We start from the raw sequence: 22,104 nt of genomic DNA on the forward strand, positions 1-22,104 counted from the left end.
CTGTCTACAACCCGTGGCCAGGACGGAAGCCAGACTGATATGGATCGAGTGCCGAAGTTTCCTCCAAGAATGCCAGGAGCTAGTCAGCCGCAGCCCTCTCCACCACCTTGCCCAGGAATGCCAGATGCAACACTGGGCAGTAGTTAGCAGGGTCCTGCGGGTCCAGCGTTGATTGTTTCAAGAGAGGGCGAACCACTGCCTCCTTCAGCCGCTCAGGAAACTCCTCTGAACCCAGGGAGGAGTTGATGATGTCTCTGAGCTGGCTTCCTATCCCCTGGCCGCCTCCCTTGGGGAGCCAAGAGGGGCAGCGGTCGAGGGGGCAAGTGGTCACCCTAACCGATCTGAGCCACTTCTCCACTTCGGAAAAAGAGAGCCACCTGAAGCAGTCAAACCTCACTACCAAAGGCGGCCAACAGGTCTGCAGTTCATTCACTGTATTAATTTTGGCGGGAAGTTCGCAGTGGACTAAACTTTATCTGCAAAAAAGCTTGCGAATGCCTCGCAGCCGAGAGCCATTTGTCTAGTATTTTGGCGCTCCTCAAGGGCAGTAAGAGATCTAACTACCCTGAATAATTGGGTCCATGCGAGAGCTTGCGGAAGCGATTTCCATGGCAAAAAACTCTCACCACCATCACATACGCCCTCATAAGCATGCGATAAGGCGTTCTCTTAGCTTCGTCACGAGTCTTCCACCACACTCGCTCCAGTCATCTGACTTCCCTTTTCTTCTCCCGGAGTCCCCCCGTATACCAGGGGGCCCGTTTGAGTCGAGGGCAGAGAGGACGCTTAGGGGCAATCTCATCTATAGCGGCTGTCAAAAATACGCCCACTGCCCAACTGGGGAAGGGGTGGTATCCTGATCCAAGCCCGCAGGGCATAGTGGTCTGACCACGGCACAGCCAAGGCTGCATCCAGATCCACCTCTATACCAGCAGCGATAATCAAGTCAAGTGTGTGACCGGCATGATGGTAGGGCCAGTTACAAATTGCGAGAGCCCCAGTGTTGCCATGGAAGACACCAAGTCTCCGCCAAGTCCTGAAGATGGCGTGTCCGTATGAACATTGAAGTCACCCAGAATTAAAAGCCTGGGGAACTGCAATGCCCAGGCAGCCGCCGCCTCCAGCAGGCAGGGCAGGCACGTTGGGCGGACGGTAAACCAGCCAGATGGCCAAACTCTCGACCGCGCCCCATTCAATACCGACACACTCCACCCCCCCAATTTCCAGCCCTATAGGAGGAAGCCTCCTGGACCAGGATCGCCACCCCCCCTCCCCTCTTGTGGGTCCGAGATTGGTGAAGGACCGAGTAACCTGGGGTGCATTTCTCTCAAGGCTACCGTCTCTGCCTCCTTCACCCAGGTCTCGGTCACGCACGCAAGGTCCACCTTCAACTCAGCGAAGCAGTGCTGCAGGGTCGTGGCCTTGTTCTTAATCAACCTTGCGTTGCACAAGACCAATGTCGGACCCTTTCCCCTAGCCTCCACCCTCACATCTCTGGGGATGGGATGGAGGTTAGAAGAGGATCGATCATACCCAGAGCGCCAGCCGTGTCTCCACGGCCGGGCCCTAAACGGGACACCAGTGCTCCCACACCTTCTCTTGTCCAACCTCCTCTCCCAGCCATAGCACCCCTGGCGTATGATTGTTGGAATCCCGGCACCAGTATGAGCCCCCCCCCCCCGAGCACAGCTCCCCATCCATGACCCACCCTCCACTCCTCGAGAGAGGACACTACTCTCTATTCCTAAGCTAGATTCTCCTCCCTTAGCTGCGCTACTCACACCCCAACCCGCCCGACTCACTAAATTCCAATCCCTCCCAACCCCTCCTCCCCTCACCCACCTATACTAGCAGCTAGTGAGGTAAGTATAACTACCCGACAAGATCCCGCCTGGTCCAGGGGTTCTCTCTGTCCAGTGGGTCAACCTCCTCAGCTCAGCTGGGCCTAACTCTATCCCTCATCCTCTCCCGGTGATGGCAACCCAATCACCCTCCTTCCACATAGAACAGAACTGTCAACAGAAGAAGCAAAAAAGCAATTAAAAGGTCCAGCGCTGTTCCGGCCAAAGCCACCAGATGGAGTCTGAGAGTCAAAAAGCCAGAATTAATTCTGGGCAATATTCCGATGGTCTCTGGGTGGCAGTCAAGAGACCTAGGTCTCTGCTTCCTCTGCTTCTCAGTCTCATTCCAGGTCTTAAAGGAGAAGTAGCAAAGGCTTCTCTGTCCTCCAGGCTGTGCTTCCACTGGTGAAGAACCCCTCGGCAGCCCTGCAGGGCATGGGCGGGTCTGAATGCCACCAAGGGCCCCTCTCCCCTCGCGCGTTGATATCACCTGTGGGCTCCTTGGACGTCTCCTGGCTCCCTCAGCTAGCCCCATGGCTCCAGCCGCTCCTTTCTGCTGCTGTAGCCGCAACTCGCCGCTGCGTCTGTGCAGGGGACTACGCTGGGTTCCAAGGCCAAGTGGGGAGCAGATCTTCCAACACTTTGCCAGTAAGCACGTCGCTTTTCCTGCCCACTCTCCCACGAACTTGTCGGGGGGGGGCGCACTGGGCGTTTTCAGGGATGGGTGGGGGCCATGCGGCTCCCAGGAGAGGGGAATGAAGATCTCCCGCAGGGACCTCCACTCCGGCCCCCGTTCCAGTTTGGCCTAGGCCTGCTTTGTGACTTGCACCAGTCCCCTTCTCCCAGCCAGGGTGGTTCCCGCTGGAGAGGCCTCCAACGTGAGTCCGGTGTCGAAATAGGCAAGCTAGGCCACTGTGGTCATTGGCCCTCTTGCCGCTGCTTCTGCCTATCTGTGTCCAGTCCGTTCTCATTGAAAAAAGGGGGGGGGGGGAAGCACAACTAACCCTCAACTCCCAAAAAACTGCATGGGGGACAGTGCCTTGCAATTTATCGGCACTCATAATTCCAGCCCCAGACGGAGACCTAATCCTCGGCGTCCGGTGCGGCCGCCATGTTGACCCTTATTTATATTTATATCCCACCATTCATGGCCAGCTGGCTTGAGGCGGTTAATATCAGCATAACAACATTAAAATATTCAAACCCACTCATCCCACCATAAAGTCCTCACCTTCCCTTCACCACCTGCTAGCTCCATAGCTTGCGTTTCAAGTTGTGAAAAAGGAAAGTTGCAGATCTGTTGCAAGATCTGAGTTCAGATAGATTAGAATCCTGCAGGATCAACAGCGGAGGAAAATATGTCAGTGCAGACTGTGGATGACCTTAAAGGTCCATACCAAAACCTTAAACTTGATCTGGAACACCACTAGCAACCAATGCACCTGCCACAGCACTGGCTGGATATGGGCTATCCTTGGTGTTCGAGAACCTTTGCAATCTCTAGGTCAAGAACAATAGCGGGCCCACATAGAGCAAGTTACAGAAGTCTAGCATGGAGGTGACCATCACATGCATTGCTGTGGCTAGGTGATCTGGGGACAGATAGGTGCAGGTGGAAAAACACCAACTTGGCTACCTTTGTGACCTGAACCTCCATAGAAAGGGAAGCATCAAATGTCATCCCTAAATTCCTGGCCAAGGACACAGCTGCACCATGTCCAGGCAAGGGAAGCGCGCTTCCTGATCAGAACCTTTCCTACCCAACCACAGGACCTTTCCTACCCAGAGCTGGATTCTTCACAGCTGCCTCCCCTCCCATCTTTCTGTGTCTCTGTATTCTGCTCTCCTAACTCTCTTTAAAGAGAAGCACAGCCAGTGTATACATTCCATTGAAGTTAAAAAACTCCAGATTGAAGATTTGATCAGGAGTTTCATGAGAACTATTGTCCGACACCCTGCAATCTACAGACCTTTACTGCTTCCAGAATGTTTCTATGTTTCTCGTATTCTCTGTAGGCAACTAATGTCTTCCCAGCCATCGCTAAGTCCAAGCTACTACAGATTTTAGAATATTTTCAGGAATACACGAGAAGACTGTATGTTCCAGACTGTACAAAACTGACTTTGAAGTTTTTTTTAAAAAATCGAGGAATTGATTTGAATTGCACAAGCCTAATAACAGTCCAGAAATCAATCAGTTCCTGGAAAAGATCCCATAATGAATTGATCATTTATATCCTATGCTGTACCCCAGGTAGTTTCCAATGGCCCAACAGAAAACCCAGAACAACAATAAAAAAGCTAATAGTAAAGTCAATTTAATCTACCCACCGCATAGTTATTAGAAAACAACCCTCCTTCCAGTCAGAGTCTTGGTAAAACAGAAATGTTGTCCAAACAGTAGTATTCTTGGCAACAGGAACCTTGGGGAAGATAAGGAGATCCCACACCAACTTGGATACCTTTGTGACCTGAACCTCCATAGAAAGGGATGCATCAAAGGTCACCCCTAAATTCCTGGCCACGGCTCCTCCTCATCCTCCTCCCTGGCTGCTGCCTCGGGGGCTGCCCTGCCACTCTACTACTGCCGGGTCACCTTTGGTACTCTCCAGTGGCTGCCATGGTTGGGGCTCCCCCTTGGCGTGGCACTGCGCAGCTGCTGCTAGCAGTGCCCTCCAGTGGGTGCCGGGAAATCAGGGGCGCCAGCGGGAAAACAAGCAGAGCAGGGGCTCAGGCGGCGGCAGCAACGTCCCTCGGCAAAAGATTACCCCCCCCCCGGGCCTCAGTGAAATTGAGTCTCCCACCCAAATTAATTAATAGAGGGAACAGGGGAAAGGGAGCACAGTTGACATAAGGCTGTCACTTAACACCACTCACTCTTAACGTCACATAACACCGGGGGGCCCAATCAGATCTTCATCGTTGCACCGGCCTCAACCATAGTCGTGGTAGAAGAGCTTTGTTTTGCAGGCCCTGCAGAATGCCAAAACTGCCTGCACACTGACTAGAGATAGGCACAAACTGGAAAATTCCAATTCACTTAAGGGTGTTTCCAGACTAAATCCCTGAACCCAAATGACCCAGAAGCCCCAAAATGAACCAAGGCCAGTTTGTTTTGCTTCCAAGTAAAATTTATTGTATTTATATACCGCCCTCCACAAAGGCTCAGGGCGGCTTACATAAAACAAGAAAGGATACAGGTAACTCCATTTGTAGTAATAATGAGATGATAACAATAACAGCATTATAGAACTGTGGAATACTGCAAAGAGAGCCAGCTTGGTGTAGTGGTTAGGAGTGCGGACTTCAAATCTGGCAAGCCAGGTTTGATTCTGTGCTCCCCCACATGCAACCAGCTGGGTGACCTTGGGTTTGCCGCAGCACTGATAAAGTTGTTCTAACCGAGCAGTAATATCAGGGCTCTCTCAGCCTCATCCACCTCACAGGGTGTCTGCTGTGGGGAGAGGAAAGGGAAGGCGCCTGTAAGCCGCTTTGAGACTCCTTCGGGTAGAGAAAAGCAGCGTATAAGAACCAACTCTTCTTCTTCTTTCACCTTTTAAATTTCACCTGGTTGTGAAAAATATGTAATACTCTCTGAATGTGTGATTCAGGAGGTTGGAGGTGGTAGAGCGCAATACTCTTTGAGGGGTGTAGGCAGAGAGGCAATCTTCAAACAACTCTGTTTAAGCTACCCCGTCACCACTTCCAGGCAGCTGGCTAATGTTTCTGGGGGGAAGTCAGGACGGCCATTTATCAGGAGGAAGAACTGGGTGTCATCAGCATATTGGTGGCAACACAGCCCAAACCTCCACAACAGTTGGGCACGAGGGCGCAAAAAGATGTTAAATAGAATTCGAGAGAGAGCAGTTGGTGACAGCTTGATGAGCTCTCTCCTAATGCTACCCTCTGTCCACGATTCCAGAGAAAGGAGATCAGCCACTGAAGGGCAGTCCCTCTTATCCTGGCATCAATGAGGTGGTGAGCTAAAAGCTCATGATCGACTGTGTCAAACACTGCTGAGAGATCTAATAATATAAGCAGTGCCGGCCCGCCCTGGTCCAACTGGTGATGAAGGTTGTCCATCAAGGCAACTAGCACTGTCTCTACACCATAGCCAGGCAGGAAACCTGACAGGGAGGGTTCTAGGACCAAAGCTTCTTCCAAGTATGCTGATAGTTGGTCTACGACAGCCTTTTCAAGCATCCTTTCCAGAGATCTAAGTGCGAGACGGGGTGGTAGCTGGATGGCTGTCACGGGTCCAGAGAAGGTTTTTTGAGTAGCGGTGTGGGTGTGCCTCTTTTAGTCCCTCCAGGAATTCTCCTCTTTAAAGGGAGAGGTTGATTATTTCCTGGAGGGGGGGAGCTACTACTCTTGTGTCCAATATTTTTAGTAGCCATGATGGGCATGGATCTAGAGAGCAAGTGGTTGGCTTCACTGTCTTTAGCAACTTGTCTACTTCAGTCAGCATGAGTCGCTTGAAGTTACTCAATGAACTCTCCAAAGACAGCCAAGGGGCCTCTCACTTTCTGTGCCTAAGGTAGGAGGGAGGTTGTGGCAGAGTGTTGTGATTTTATCTACAAAGTGACTCACAAAGGCCTCGCAGCTGATGGCTGTTATTTTGCCGCCTTTCCTCTAGAGCGGTAAGAGATTGACCTCCCCTAAATAACTGCAATGGGTGTGAGTTAGCAGTTGTGATTTCAGTCGAGTAGAATCTGCATTATGCAACTTCACTGCCATTTCATAGGCTCTTAACTGCATTCTATAGGATGTTCTCGCCACTTCATCATGAGTTTTCCTCCAGACTTGCTCTAGTCTCCTCAGTTCTCATTTCTTCTCGCAGTGCTCCTCAGTGTACCAAGGGGCCCACTTGAGACGGGGACGGAGAAGACATCTAGGAGTAATCTAATCAATGGCAGCCAGCATTCTGTTGTGCCAGTCACTGACCAGGCAATCTAGAGAAGCGCCACGAGGCATTTGGTCCCACAGAGCATTCAGAAATCCTGTTGGATCCATAAGTCTCCATGGGCGAGCTAAAATCTGCTAAATGCCCAACTTAGGAGGGGATGGCAGCCTTAGCCGGGCCTTCAGGCCATAGTGGCCTGACCATGGCACAGCCGTGGCCGAAACCAGATCCACATTCAGTCCTGATCTGAAAATGAGGTCCAGGCTGTGGCCTGCTTGATGGGTAAAGCCAACAACAAATTGCGAGAGCTCAGTGTTGCCATGGCTGACACTAGATCCAGCCTGTTCCTGGAGGGCAGCAGCTCATCATGGATGTTAAAGTCACCCAGAATTCAGAGTCTTGGGAACTGTGGCATCCAGGCCGCTACCTTCTCTAGCAGGGCTGGCAGAGTGTCTGGAGGTGTACTGGGCGTGCGGTACACCAGCCAGACAGCCACATTCTTGGTTGAGTCCCACCTGAGGCAAACACATTCAATTCCTGGAATTGAAGACGCAGGGAGATGCTGCGCTCCACTGCACAGCTGAAATGGCTGCCAGCCATCATTCCAGTCAACAACTGAACGCCATTTCAGGGATTGATTTCAGTCCCTTCTACTTGGATCATTTAAGCCTCACAACTGGGGGGAGGGGGTCTCTGTGTGTGAGGCAAAAATATCTGGCAGCCATGTAAAACCTCTTTTTGCTTCCCTCTGTTTGGAAGGGAGGAAGCAGAACAGAGGGTTTAAATGGCCTGAACCCAACTAAACAAAAGGTCCAGGAAATGTTTGGGGGGAAGCGGAGAGAGGAACCAGCCAAATTCTTGATGCATTTAAGACTGTGAACTGGTTCATCCTCATGCCCAATACTGATTTCTTGTTAGACATTTCACTTTTTTGTTGAAATAGCTTTACTTAAAACTGCAACCCCCAAGTATTTTTTTAAACACGTGAGGCTGAATGTAAAGGTCCTATATTCAGATCACAGCCCTATCTCATGTTTATTCAAAAGTAAAACCCACCAAGCCCATTGGGACTTATTTCAAAATAAGCATGCTAAGAATTGTAGTCTTAGAAAAGACAAAACGTAATGGTCACAAACAAGGGTAGGTTAGATATGTTTGAACTTTGATTTGATAAAGAGAGCAATCCTAAACAGTCTATGCAGAATCCTGTTCAGGTTTTTCAGATGAATTTCTGCTCACAAAAGCTAGAAAAATACTAGTTTTGTTTTATTTATTTTAGGTAGATAAAACTTGCCAGAACTCAAAATGTAAACCAAGACCAGACAATGTGTTCCAGGAGTTACACTCAGCCTACACACCATATGTGGCCCTTCTATTTTAATCTGCTGCAACATACTGAAAATAAATCATTACACATAGGAACTGTCAAGGAAGATGTCCCATCTTTTCTGGTTTTAATCCTTGAAAGAAAGAATTGTGTGCATTACTCCAGAATTTTTAAAAATGTAGTATGGATCCTTGCATATCTCTTTTTGACATGATTATATTTTTGTCTCCTTATATCTGAGCATACCACTACAAAATATAGTAAACAATACTTGTGCAAAAGTATAAAGTATTACCTCCTGAACAGATGAATCCCAGAATCATTTTGTTCCAATACTACTAGTGTTCCACAACCTGAAACAGAAGACAGTTAGGAAACTATGTTATATAGACATAATGACTTATGACTGGGGTTTTCAAGGCAAGAGACGTTTGGAGGTGTTTTGTCATTGCCTGCCTGTGTCATGGCCCTGGTGGTCTCCCATCCAAATATTGACTGGGGCAACACTGCTTAGATTCTGAGATCTGAGAACGCTAGACTAGCTTGGACCACCCAGGTCAAACTACTATATGCAATGTGCAAGTATTGACATTAGTGAAACTTCAAGAGTAAAAGAACTTCAGAAACAGACAGACACCCAAACCCCCCTTCTTCAACAATCCCACAGTGTGGACTCAAAGCACACAGATGCTGAAAGTTACTCTTGAGACATATTCAGTGGTTGAACTTACCTTGTTCTGAATCAGCAGTTAGATGTGAGCTAATCACTTGGTCTATTTGGTTCATGGCAACTAGCTATGAATGCCTGCTGAACCAGTTTTTATCAAGTTTCCCCAAAACTATGCATGCATAACAACACTGCTGGTTCGAACCGATCAGCAAACATTGGCATCACTAAAGACTACTCAAATGAGCAACAAAGGGCAGGAGATTTTTGAAACTCATGATGTACTGATGACTGCCTTGTATGATTTGCAAGTGATCTATTGTTTATTTAAACCAATACCTGCTGAGCAGCACCTGTGTGCACAAAAAATGCAATTGCACTGCATTGCATGATTAATCAGCAATACAAGGGAACAAACTGTCAAACACCAATAAACAGATAATGAATTATCAAACTGGTCATCAAAAAAATCCTGTTCCTGTTTGTGACTGGTTAATTTGGCACATTTAACTTGTATGTGGAGCACATCATAAGAAAGGAGGGGTTAGATGAGTCACAAATTGGGATTAAGATTGCAGGGAGAAATATCAACAACCTCAGATATGCAGATGATGCCATTCTAATGGCAGAAAGCGAAGAGGAACTAAAGAGCCTCTTGATGCGGGTGAAAGAGGAGAGTGCAAAAGTTGGCTTGAAACTCAACATCAAGAAAACTAAGATCATGCATCCCTGGAGAAGAGCCTGATTCTGGGAGCGATTGAGGGCAAAAGAAGAAGGGGACGACAGAGAGTGAGGTGGCTGGATGGAGTCACTGAAGCAGTCGGTGCAAACTTAAATGGCTTGTGGCCTGGAAAGTTTTTTACTGCGGGGGGGCGGGGAGAAGGAACTGCGGCCCAGCGCCATGGCCTTCGGGCCGCGGCCCACAGGTTGGGGACCACTGATGTACAGTATTTGCTGGCGTATAATACTACTTTCCCCCCCTGAAAAACATGCCTCCAAGTGGGGGGGGGTCGTCCTATATGCCGAGTGCACTTCAGTTGGGATAGACATAGCTGCCCATAGTGGCCCATAGTACTGTATTTTGAGTGGAAATGTTGGGGGGTCGTCTTATACGCCCAGTCGTCTTATAGGCCCGCAAATACGGGTAGTTTTTTACGGGTTGTGTCCCTCTGCGGTAAAGAACAAAGTGGAAGAGAATTTCCTTTCCCTTGTCATGAACATTTATAATATCCCCCTGAGAGTCCATCCTCCTCTGAGGTAATTCTAATTCTTCCCTATTCAAGGGGGTGGGGGAGCCATTAGTATTTCTGCAGTCTCTGATCCCACTTAGCAAGGTGTGACATAGGAAATCTTTTGACCTTCATTTGGCCAGAGCTATATGTATTGTAAAGCTTTTAATTTCTGGTAGTTGCGGTGTGGGGGGGGGGAGGATGAACCATTCTCTATACTTTTTCTCTCTGCCATGTACAGATTTGTCTAGAAGCTCCTGTAATTACGTTGTAGAGGACATTCCTTCACACTATGTTATAAATAATTATAATTACATATTATATTTTTTCCAAAGAAAAATACGTACTTATTTTATATTATGCAATAAAATGGAAGGCACTTCCTACAGATCAACAAAAACTTTAAAAAAGTTTTTAATGCAAAAATGCAAATCCCTGTCCATCTAAGGCACCATGCATAACCAGTCTTAATGCCCACTCTTAGTGATCTCAAAATATGGTAAAAGGAGAAATAATAGGTATGGCTAGTTTTGCTCCTCTTGCTAATGAAGAGACCCACCCAACAACAATATTATCAATATTAACAGTATAAGATGTAAATTCTACTTGCTCACTGGGCCTTATGTTCTGCATACGAGTGATACGAGTGATACTATAAACACCTGTCAGGCAGTTCTTCCTCATTTTTAGAAAGATACACACAATTAAATAACACAAATAATAGATGCAACTCGTGAGATTATTCCAGTATGTGATATTAATTTTATGTCAACACATAAACACCAGCATGGGCTCACAGACCAGCACAGGTGCATCACAAAGAACAAAATTAGCATTAGAGGCCTCTGGATAAATGTTTAGGACTTGACATATGCAATTCAGCAGACACTATAATTAATACCCTTATTTTCTTTTGATCAATGTTGGAAATTAGCTGCCAAAGCATATTTCATATTCTAGTTTACCCAGATGTATTTGTAAATGCGTTCCGAATTGTTGCGGTTTCAGCAAAGTCCCTCCCCCTGGCTCTCTCCTCTGAACTTCCAACGAAGTGATCGCCATTTTTTTTTCTCGGAGTGAGTGGAGAGCAACAAACCGGCGAGCCTTCATTCACCCAGCGAGGCTTCTCCGGCTGCATTCCCTCCACAGAGCTGCTTTAAGTCACCAAGCACAGCAAGTTTCCTTTATTTTCGGCTGAAAATCGCGCCCGTGCACGGGGGGGGGGATTTTTTTTTCACTCGGGAGAGCGCGGTAACGATGAATCGCCAGCTCATACAGCACCTGCCAGCTAGATGGGTCTCTCCGTTGCAACGAATCAATGCAGATTTGTTGTAACGTGGGTTTTTTTTTTTTAAACCTGTCTTAAAGGGAAAGGGGCTTTTTGGGAGCATGATAACAGCCGCCCATTGGCTGTTCGTTTGAGTGACAGCCAGGGGCGGGACAAAGCACAGAAAAAATTGCTTCCTTTCTAGCGATTTTTGGCGAGACCGGAAACCTGTGGGAAACTATTGCAACGCTACTGAATTGAACTACAAAGGCAGGTATGCATAACACCGAATTCCACTATTTTAAATTCCGGAATTGCTTAGTGTAAACAATTGGCCACATTGATTCTTGTGAGGAATGGGCCTGACAATCCCTGACCTAGATAGTCCAGGCAAGCCCAACCATATCAGATCTTGGAAGCTAAGCAGGGTCAACCCTGGATAGTACTTTGATGGGAGATCGCCAAGGAACATTAGGGATCATGAGGCAGAGCCTGACAATAACAAACCACCTCTGAACATCTCTTGCCAGGCTGTTGGCCAAGCCTAGAATCTTCTGGCTACTCTACACACATGCCACATGGTAAAATAAATAGTACACTCGCAGTCTTCTGACCTCAGCTACACCCACATGGAAGTTGTCCTCTGCTTTGGCTTTACATCTAAACAACCCCACATTCTAACATTCTTTCCTAGTCCTCAAGACGCACTTTTCCAAACCTGTCTGTTCCAAGCATGTTAAAGTGTTGCCTGTGCATTTTCTTGCCCCAAAGAGGCTCTGCCCAGATGCATGCCATTTTCCTGCCATCAGCCCCATCCAGCCCCCATTTGCCCTGATCACCACCAGGACTACTTAAAGCCTTCAAAAAGCTCTCCAGTGGTAAAGCAAGAAAGACATGCATGGAACAGGACAGCTGTATAAAGCTGACAGAGGAAACTTCACAGAAAATTCCTGCATGACTGCTCCATCACTAACGCATGTGCCTTTGAAATTACAGTGACAATGAAAGTAAACACAGAAATGTAGAAGCAGTCTTTGTTTACTGAGAAGTAATTCAACCAATTACATTGATGCATAACAACATAATCGTAAATAAATGGATGTAACTGTTCAGGATTGCACTGTAAATATATGCCTCACCGACAATGTACAACTACAAACCTATGCATGCTTATTTTGGAAGTGAGCCTGAGACAGCTCAACAGGATTTTCAAGAAAACATGACTGAAAATCATATGGATTCTTTAAAAAAAACACTTTATGACTGTGCTTAAACAGAGCAAAGTTATTACTCTGGCTGCAGACTCACATGGCTACTCATCTGGAATATTTTATGGAGAAACAAGCACCATGGAAATAGGTAGAACTCGCTTTAAACACTTATAAAACTGCAAACTCTTGTTCAAAATTGAAGAGCTGTTTTTTTTGTACCCTGATTCTTACTACCCGAACGAGTATCAAAAAGATTGTATCGCCTTTCCTTCCTCTCCCCCACCAGCGAGGCAAGTGAGGCTGAGAGAGCTCTGAGAGAACGAAGACGGGCCCAAGGTCATCCTGCTGGCTACATATGTCCCTCAGTTTTCAAGCACACGCATGAAGTCATGGCTATGCCCTTATCCGCACACTCGCCCTCGGAGGGGCTGGAGTAAACTTCCAAACTAACTGCAACTACTTGATTGATGAATTCTTATTTTGCAAAGGGACCGAGAATCCTGGAAGGGGAAGAGAGACGGTCAGTGAGAAGTCTGCTGCGCACGCGCCCCCTGCTGCCGCTTCACCTGCGATCCCGTAGTATTGCGAGGCGGCGCAAGCCACGCGCCCGGGCAGGTAGGGCGAGCTCTCTACTGCGTAGCCGTGGCGGCCGGGCAAGCGAAAGACCTCCGCCCTCGGAGGCCTCGTTCCCCCGCTCCTGGTGCTGCCGACTGCTCCGTGGCTCATGGCGAGACCCTCCCCCGGCGAGCGTCTTTAAAAGCGCCCGCTCCCTTCCTCGTATTGGCGCCCCATCGCAGGCTCTGGAGGAACTGAGGGAACTGTTACCACTTCCGCCATGCTGAGTGTGGGCGAAAGAACCGCCTCTCAAGGTGTTGGTTTTTGAGGGCCGGGAGGGGCGAGCAGCTAAAGTCTTAAAGGCGTGGAGCCTCTTCCGGTCCATGTTCGCAGCAGGTGGAATCCTCCATATGCGGGGCAAGAGCAACAGAAACCGATACTTCAACAGTAGGCAGGAATAGAGATTCCTTTTCGTCAATGGATTGAAATAATTATGGGCTCTAATCCGGAAGTAAGGATGAAGCTCCGGAGGGCGAGAGAGATTGAGGGGACGTGCTCCTATACTTGTGAAGACTTAAGGTAGCCGTTCAGCAGGTCTAGAGAAATAAAATAGAAGCCCGGCGGCGCTTTACAGCCTGACAATATTTTGATCCGGTTTGAGGTTTAGTGAGCGCTCACTTCTTCAGATGCCCGTGTCTTTAAAGTGCCACAAGATTTCCACGTTATTTTCCTACGGTGGACTAACACGGCCAACCCTCTCGGGATCCAAAAGAAAAACAGTGGTGGAGAAAGATTCAGGTGGGCAGCCGTGTTGGTCTGAAGCAGCAGGACCAAATGTGAGTCCGGGGACACTTTAAGACCAACAAAGGTTTATTCAAGGCGGGAGCTTTCGCTTCCTCAGACGATGGGACAAAAATCGTAATAATACAGATACGAGGAGCGAGTAAACTAGTCAGCAACAGCATCATAAGTCCAAAGATGCAACATGAAGATGGGATCGTTCCTTTCTGGAATAGCAAAATAATTTAGTGGTGGAGAAAAGCTGCGTTTGCCTAATGTCCATTGTTTCAAGGGCACAGGACGTCAGTCATGACAAAACATACTTCGAAAGGGCTTTGGGCAGTCCCAGCCCCCCCCCCCCCCCCGGGTAGAATACGCCCTTCTATTTTTTTTTTCTCCCTCCGTCCCTTAAAAACGAAGTCTCGTGACACCTTAAAGAAACGACCCTGCGACGGGACTCTCTTGGGCTTTGCTGCGCCCGCTCTGTTCGTTTCCTGCCCATCTGCCGCTTCGGTCTCTGTAGATCGAATCTTGTTAAGAAATGCCGGCTTTAAATTCGGCCAGCGGAACAGCGTTTCTCTGCATGGGATTTCGCTGCAAGTTTCCCCCATGCACATGCCTTCGACGCCTTCTTTCTTTCTTTCTTTCTTTCTTTCTTTCTTTCTTTCTTTCTTTCTTTCTTTCTTTCTTTCTTTCTTTCTTTCTTTCTTTCTTTCTCTTTCAGTTCCAGCTGAAACGAGCGAGCAGCGCTCTCCAGGGGCCAGACAGAGTGGATGGCGGTAACGAAAGGCAGCCTTTACCCACCCCTGTTTTATTTAGTTCTTTAAAAATGCTGGTCCTTATTCATTTCCACCACTCCTGCCACGCACATGGAGGAACCTGATCGGAAGTGAGGGTTGTGTGGGATTCGTGCCTCTCTGGGAAACCTTGATCATAAGTTTCTCTTGAATCCTAATGGGCATGCGTGAGGCGTTTGACAGTACGGCTCGCTTTTAGGGTGTGGGAAAGAACTGTCACAACGCCATCTTTGATTAGGGCGGAAAGATGGACGCTACTGTACTTGGTCCCGTGGAAACCCTTACCTCCCCCTCCCCCAAGGATTAAAGTAGGAAGGCCGCTGTTTGTTTGTTTGTTTTACTGACATAGTTTTGATGGTCGAAAAAGAAAATAACGTTGTACCAGCATATGGTTCTTGTTACTATTATATTTTCCATTTCGTTTTAGTTTTTGTTATGATAATACCTTGCCTTAGCTTGTTGCTGATATTGCTCTTTGGTTACTTTATGATGCCTCATTGGGCTTTTTTATATTCCACAATCTGTCTTGAGGGCCAGGAAGAAAGGCTGGCAATAAACAAAGTGTAAATAATAATAATAAAAAGTTTACACATTAATTGTGTGTTAATCCATAAATATTGAAAAACCACAGAGTACAGCAAGCCTTAACAGATAGGAACGGACTCAGGTTATTTGCTTGCCACAAGCATCTTGTGACATTTTAAAGACTGTCTGGCGTGCATGCTGTGTGACATTACTTTCCTTAACTAGAGACCAGGTTTAGTGTTAAGATGACCGTCACCAGGCCATGTTGGCCTGAAGCAACAGAACAAAGTTTGAGTCCAGTGGTATTTTTAAGGCCAATGGCTTTCGTGTGCACACATACAAAAGCTTTTACCCAGAATTAAACTTTGTTGGTCTTAAAGGTGGCAGTGGACTGAACTGTTGTTTTCTAGCCTTCAGTCCATTGAGGGGCAGACAGTGCTTGGCAGCCCAGTGCCAGGAATGCTTACTAAGAACAAAATTCAACTAACTTTAACAGGATTCAAATAAATGACTGAAGCTGTCCCATCTTTACCATTCCATCATGTGAATATATGTGTATGGCATAAATGAAATGACTCAGCGTACTTTTATCAGTTATTACTCTCCAAACAATTCAGCGGGAGGGTTTGACGGCATTTGTTTTTCTAACACTGAATTTGGTATGAAAAACAATACCATGTACAAGCCAGGGCCGTGTTGATTAGCCTGAAGCACTTTCTGTGTGGACGAGTTATCATTGCTATTATCAACAATACTGAAAGGTTTAATCAGTTGCAAGCTGAAGTGCGTAGGTAGCTGAAAGATAAGCAGGATGAATAATGAGATTTGCAACAGGGTTATGCAACCACAAAGCATTATATATAAATATATCAGTGCAGTTTTACTTAGCTAGATGTCTTGTCTTGATGCAGTGGTTTTATCTAAAATGCCTTATGCGCGCGCACACAACTGAAACAATCATTTTTCACCCATAAAAATAAGCCAAAGTATTTTTTTAATAGAGATTCATCATAGATAACTTATAATTTAGTTTGCTGACAATGTCTTTTGGAAATGTAAGATGTGGCCAGTTGTAAAATACTATCCAGATAAATTTTTAAATTAAAACCAAGAGGCAAGGAGTTTGATAGTCTCTAAGCATCTTAATAAGTCTCAGAGTTGTTGCTTACTGTTGCCCCAGACCTGGGGACAAGCAGGTTTGAGAACAGAGAAGGGTATGGTTTTGCCAGTCATAGGACATCTCGCATACACATGTGAATCTGGAAGACCTGTACAAGTATGAGACTTTGCTCAATTTTGGCACTAACTGTTTTTGGAAAACATTATTGTTAATGATCCCTGGCATTCCCAGCAACTAAAAGCATTAGACTAGAGGAAAGTATGCTGAAGTTACTCCTAGTGAAGTTACCTCTGTGTGAAGGAGGTGTGCTGTTGCATGTGTGTTTCCTCTGCATTTGTAACATCCATAGCTACAGCAGCAAAACCTTGGGATGAGACTTTCCTTTTCTCTTGGTTTGAACTAATTTGTGGAGGGGTCACTTCCCTCTTGAAATGCCATATTAAGAAAGTAGAATAGAAGAGTTTTTCAAGAGAAGGGGAATTTTTAAAATTAAGTTAAGTTTGATATATATCTTAGGTGGTAAATTGTTAAGAAAATAGCAGCTGTGTTCGTTCAGGGCACTTTGTTGAAGTAAAAGAGAGAAGGATGAGGGAGTTAGGAGTAGATTACCATGAGGATTTTTCTTCTTCTTTCATTTCCCATATGAAAATTCTGTTCATAAACTGCAAAGTTCAAGGCACTGGAACAAGTATTCTAAACTAATAAGACAGAGGGCCAAACTAGATGTGAAGTGGAAGACCTGTGATGTCTAGTCTAGCCTTAAAAGGCAGCTGTAGGGAATTTGGATCAGAACTGTCATACTGGTAGAGCTACCAACTCTGAGTAGGGAAATATTTGGCAATATTAGGGTAGAGCCTGGCAAAGGAGGGCTTTCAGGAGGGCTTCATCAGGGAATAATGTCATTGAGTCCACTCTCCAAAGCAGGCATTATCTCTGCGGGAACTGATTTCTATAACCTAAAGATCCATTGTAAATCCAGGAGGTTGCCAACTCTTAAGTACTGGGGAAGGGAGGTTAATATCCTCTCAAACTACTATGAAACTGTCTCAGAGAAAAAAGACATTTCTCTCTTCTGGGGCAAATAGTAGCCATGCTGCACGTGTGACTAGTTTATATTGGGGAAATACAGCTGGAGCTAAGAATATCCTCCCCCAAGTACTACTTCCCATATATGAGACTGGGTAGGGTCACCAACCACGAGGAAAGACCTGGAGCTTTCCCAGATTAGAATAGATCTCTGGACTTAATTAGTTCCTTAGAGGAAACAGCCATTTTGGAAGGCAAACATGATGTCACCATTGAGCTTCTATCCTCCCCATACTCTACCCCCCCTAGCTACTGTCCTGAAATCTCCAGGCATTTTCTAAGTCTAAGTTGACAACTGTAGGATTGGTGACACAAGCAGTTATTTGTGAAGACTAAACCATGGGTTCAATGTAAGTCAGCTCAATGGCACTTTCCATCCCCAGTGTTAGCAGATCCATTAAAAGAGTCCTAGATCTTCTTGGCCAAGGTTGCCGAAAACTATCAGAGACTGGCAGGTCTCTTTATCCCACTAACATCTTCCAAATCCATCCCAAACATAATATCACAGTTGTGGATATGTCACACATAAAATATTAAACTCACAGCAAGACCCTACATTTTATTTGCATTTTGGAGAGTTATGTAACCTGGAACTCGCCCATTACTATTGATGTGATAACACTACAATTCTTCATATGGCATTTTTCTAAATTTTGCCAAAGGCCTATTCCATATGCACCACTCTAGTGTTGTCCAAATTAAATTGAGTTAGGGAATATAGCTAGCAAGAGGGGTATTGACAAAATGTCCAACAGTGGGTTATTCCCTTAAAAACTCTCAATTAACCAGACCGAAATAAATTTAAATGATTTTTATTAAGAGGACAATTTAAAGGTAACTAACAAACTTGTCCCCAAGATTAAACTAACACACACATATACATGATCAGAAAAACAGGGATGAGAGGGTGCAATAGAGGAATATAAGGAGAAAAATATAAAGTATAGCTACTGTGACAACATGGAAAAATCTGTGGGAGAAACGACCAGCATCACTGGAAAAAGGTAAAGCCTACAAGCATGTAGGGATGTGCATATCAAATCCAAATCAAGAGAGAGAGGGCAAGATTTCTATATTGAGGCTAAGGTTGGGTGGTATATCCCCTAAATTAAAACAATGCACTTGAAGTGATTGAGAAGGCATGAGATAGTCTTGTCTGGTTTGAGTCAAAACCCTAAGTGAAACTCTGGAGGTTTCCCAAAGTGGGAACAATACCTATGATTGCCCTGGGTGGATCTTTAATTAATTTCCCAGGAAAAGAGACAAAGTCATGATTGCATTGCCTGAGATTAAAAGCATGAGTGGTTTCTTGAGTGATAAATTTGAGGTACTGCAGCCTGCTCAAGCAAGATAAGCTAAAACAGCCATTTTGAGCTTGGTTCCTCCTCAGAGCTGTTTTCTATACTTTCTAGGTTTTTGCTGCTGCTGAAATACAATTGAAACAAGGGTATACCAGAATCTTGTTAGCATCAACTCTCATCATTGTTTAAAGGAAACTCAGTTAAGAGACTTTATATTCACTCTTTGTTCATTGCACTCCTAAGATATAGTTGGCCACATGATTCATTATTTTTTTGCTTTGACATCTTCCGGAGTGCCAGCGGACTCTACTGTGGATGGCTCCAGCAACAGGTTGACTGCTGAGAGCTTCATGGGTTCGGTTGTGTCAGGCAGGTGCCGTCTTATTTGGTCCATGTTGTGGCCATCTGGCAATCGGATCTTTATCAATTTGTGCATACCTCTGCTTGGCTAAGGACAATGTGCAATAGAAAACATGGGTGCCTTGTGTTTGTTGGTTAGTTGGTGACTGAGGACAGTTCCAATCATGTATGGGGAAGCACTGCAGGTGAGGACAACCAGTTGGAACTCATCAAAGTGTACGAAAACAAGGTCGAGGTCAAAGGCTCTTGACCATATTTACTGATGTTTGCTGAGCCTGGCCTTGTCTAATAAATGGTGTAATGGCTTAGTGATAGCTGCCTTGTTGGAAAGGAACAAATGATAGAAATTAAGCAGACCCAAGAAGGATTGTAGGTTAGGCTTCAGTTGAGGCAGTGAGGCTTGCTGAATGGCCTTAACTTTGGATGCTGTGGAATGTTCAGCATCAGTATCAAACTGGAACCTGAAGAATTCCACAGATGGTACTCTGAGGTGGCACTTTATGTACTTTGGCTGGACTGGAAACATCACTGCACTTCTCATAGGTGTGCTGCCAGTTCAGCATCAGAGCTGCCTGATGCTAGGACATCATCACAATTCAGGATGATGCCTAGAAGATCCGTAACGATATCTTCCATAAGACAATTTCTGGAGCAACACTGACACTGAATTGCAGTCTGTTTACACAGAACACCCCTCTATTAGTTACAATGGTCTGTGCTTCAGCAGTGGCATCATTGACCAGCAGCTTTCTTGAGCATGCACTTGTAGTCGGAGCAGATTTGGATGCCCGCACTGGACTTAAGGGGAGTGACAACTGGAGTCTCCCAGCTTACATAGAAAACTTGTTTGAGCACCTCTTGCTCAATCAGGCAGTCCAGTTCAACATCAATCTTTGGTTTGAATGTGAAGGGACTGCTCCTGGCCTTCAACCTGATGGGTGGACAGGCTGGATCGACCTGGTGGACCATTGCAACACCCTACAAACTGGTCGAACACAGTCACAAACTCTGTGCAGATCTTGTCCAAGACATTGTTATGGATATGCTGGATTCTAGTGATGGCTTGAACCAATCAAGGCCCAGGAGACTGGTGCAGTGGCAGTCAACTATGACCAAATTCAGTGTGCTAGAGCAGTGGTCCCCAACCTTTTTATCACCGGGGACCAGTCAACACTTGAGAATTTTACTGAGGCCCGGGAGAGTAGTCTTTTGCCGAGGAACTTCGCCGCCGCCTGAGCCCCTGCTCTGCTTGCTTTTCTGCCGGCGCCCATGACTTCCCGCTGCCTACTGGGGGGCACTGCCAGCAGCAGTTGTGCAGTGCCACACCGAGTGGGAGCCCCAGCCATGGCAGCTGCTGGAGAGCACCAAAGGTGAGCCGGTGGCAGAGTAGCAGGGCAGCCCCCGAGGGAGCAGCCGGGGAGGAGGACGAGGAGGAGCCTCTGCCCGGTACCGACTGATCCACGGACCGGTAACGGTCTCCGGACCAAGGGGGTTGAGGACCACTGTGCACCTCTGGTGCTGTGAACTAACACCCTTTTCCCCTGGAGGTCTGTGAGGAGAAGTTTAAGAGGCCAGAGACTAGGCTCCCCCTTTGGAACACAATTGTTTTAGAGTCTCTTGAGAGATTATTGAGAGCACTGAGCCAGAGTCTATCTCCATTTTGCGGGTTGGTCTGTAGAACTGAACTGTGACCTTGATTTTCTGTCATAGCGGATGGCCTAGATCGGTTTCTGGGCTGCTGATGAGTTGACTGCGTTGGCATTAATGCATCGCAGTACAGCAGGAACGCTATTCATTTTTTCCCCAAAATTCAAGTTCGTGAAGGTGGGGCTAGTTGGCTTTTTTGAATGGCAGGCCTTAGCAATGTGGCCTTGTTTCCTACAAGCCAAGTATTTGGCATCTCAGAATCTTTGATGGTTTCCCCCACAACTGTCACAGGGAATTATTTCTTCTCATGGCTGGAACATGCAGAAGATGCGAGATGTATATGTTCCAGTTCTTTGATGTCCTTTGTGTGGACTGGTTCAGAAACGGGTTTTCATTTGGGTGGTGGGCTCTTGGCTTGGCAGAATTCTTGTTTGTTCTGGTTAGCCACTTCATCCTCCAAATGCCATCTAGTGAACAGTCACCGTCTTGTTCACTTGAACTGGAGACACACAGGAGTCAATTTCTCAGCATTCCCTCTACATTGGGAAAGTTGCAGTACCGGCCAGCCTGCAACAGGGCAGCAACATATGCTGCCACAGTCTCAGTTTCACCCTGCTCTCACTTCTACAAGGCTTGCCATCGAGCGATTTCATCCAGTTATGGAGCAAATAGCTCCTTGAGGGTGTCAATGATGGCATAATACAACATTTTTACTTTTTTTTTTTTGTAAGCATCTGATCTTTGGCGAGCTGCCCTGAAAATGCTGAGTAGCATGTTTCTCTTCATATCAGCTTATGTTATTCCATTTGCAAGCACTAAACAACCGAGGCAGGTGGTGTATGATTCCCATTTGGCAGGAAAGTTAAGATTGAACTCCTCAACGTGGCCCCTAGTGGTCATGATTTCTGCCTGCACTGGGTCCCTTCATGCAAGCAGGGCACATCAGTGGTGTTGGGTAGTCCCTCCACAGAAGGCAGGGCACCAAAGTGATTTCAGTAGTCCCTCCTTGGAAAGCAGTTACTTGCCAGGGCTGCCTACCTAGTATAGCAGGTATATACACATCCATGACTCCTGCCAAGACACACAATTGGCCATTAACAGAGGCCCTTGATTGGACTTAAGTCTGCTCACTGATTGGTTGCAAGCTGGGAACCAGCAAATCCCAGACACGGGTTTCAGATCTCAATCTCTGTCTCCAAGCTCACAATCTCTAAATGTCGAGGGAAATTTTGGAAACCATCTTTTCTTCTGTTTTTTCTTCTGTTTTTAACATTCTTGTTAAGTTTTAATGATCAGCAAGATGTTATTTAGAAATATCTATGCATGCTTCAGTAAAGGAACACAGTATCACAAATACAATAAGAGGAACATATCTGACGGGACTATTTTAAGAAAGAAGAGAGGCCTTTTGCATTGAGGACTCAGTACAAGGTGAAACCTTTCAATTTGTTGAGAAATGTGAATAATTGTTTCTTTGTTTCTTTGTTT

General features: G+C 46.3%; 2 protein-coding genes across 2 annotated transcripts in view; one reads left to right on the plus strand and one right to left on the minus strand.

Moving 5' to 3' along the window:
• The window catches only part of PEX7 (peroxisomal biogenesis factor 7), a 103,916-nt gene extending 90,584 nt beyond the window's left edge, over window positions 1-13,332 (minus strand). Inside the window, exons 1-2 of the mRNA XM_077351797.1 lie at window positions 13,012-13,332; window positions 8,367-8,424 (exon numbers count right to left, since the gene is read on the minus strand). Of these exons, the coding sequence (XP_077207912.1) occupies window positions 8,367-8,424; window positions 13,012-13,171 (218 nt within the window). The 5' untranslated portion in view covers window positions 13,172-13,332. The remainder of the gene's footprint in view (window positions 1-8,366; window positions 8,425-13,011) is intronic.
• Window positions 13,333-14,500: 1,168 nt separating this feature from the next.
• Window positions 14,501-22,104, plus strand: part of MAP3K5 (mitogen-activated protein kinase kinase kinase 5) — a 149,479-nt gene continuing 141,875 nt past the window's right edge. The window contains exon 1 of the mRNA XM_077351694.1: window positions 14,501-14,885. The gene's annotated coding sequence lies outside the window, so the exon portion shown is untranslated. The remainder of the gene's footprint in view (window positions 14,886-22,104) is intronic.

This window comes from Paroedura picta, chromosome 1 (assembly GCF_049243985.1).
Source record: "Paroedura picta isolate Pp20150507F chromosome 1, Ppicta_v3.0, whole genome shotgun sequence".
In the NCBI taxonomy this organism is placed as follows: domain Eukaryota; kingdom Metazoa; phylum Chordata; class Lepidosauria; order Squamata; family Gekkonidae; genus Paroedura; species Paroedura picta.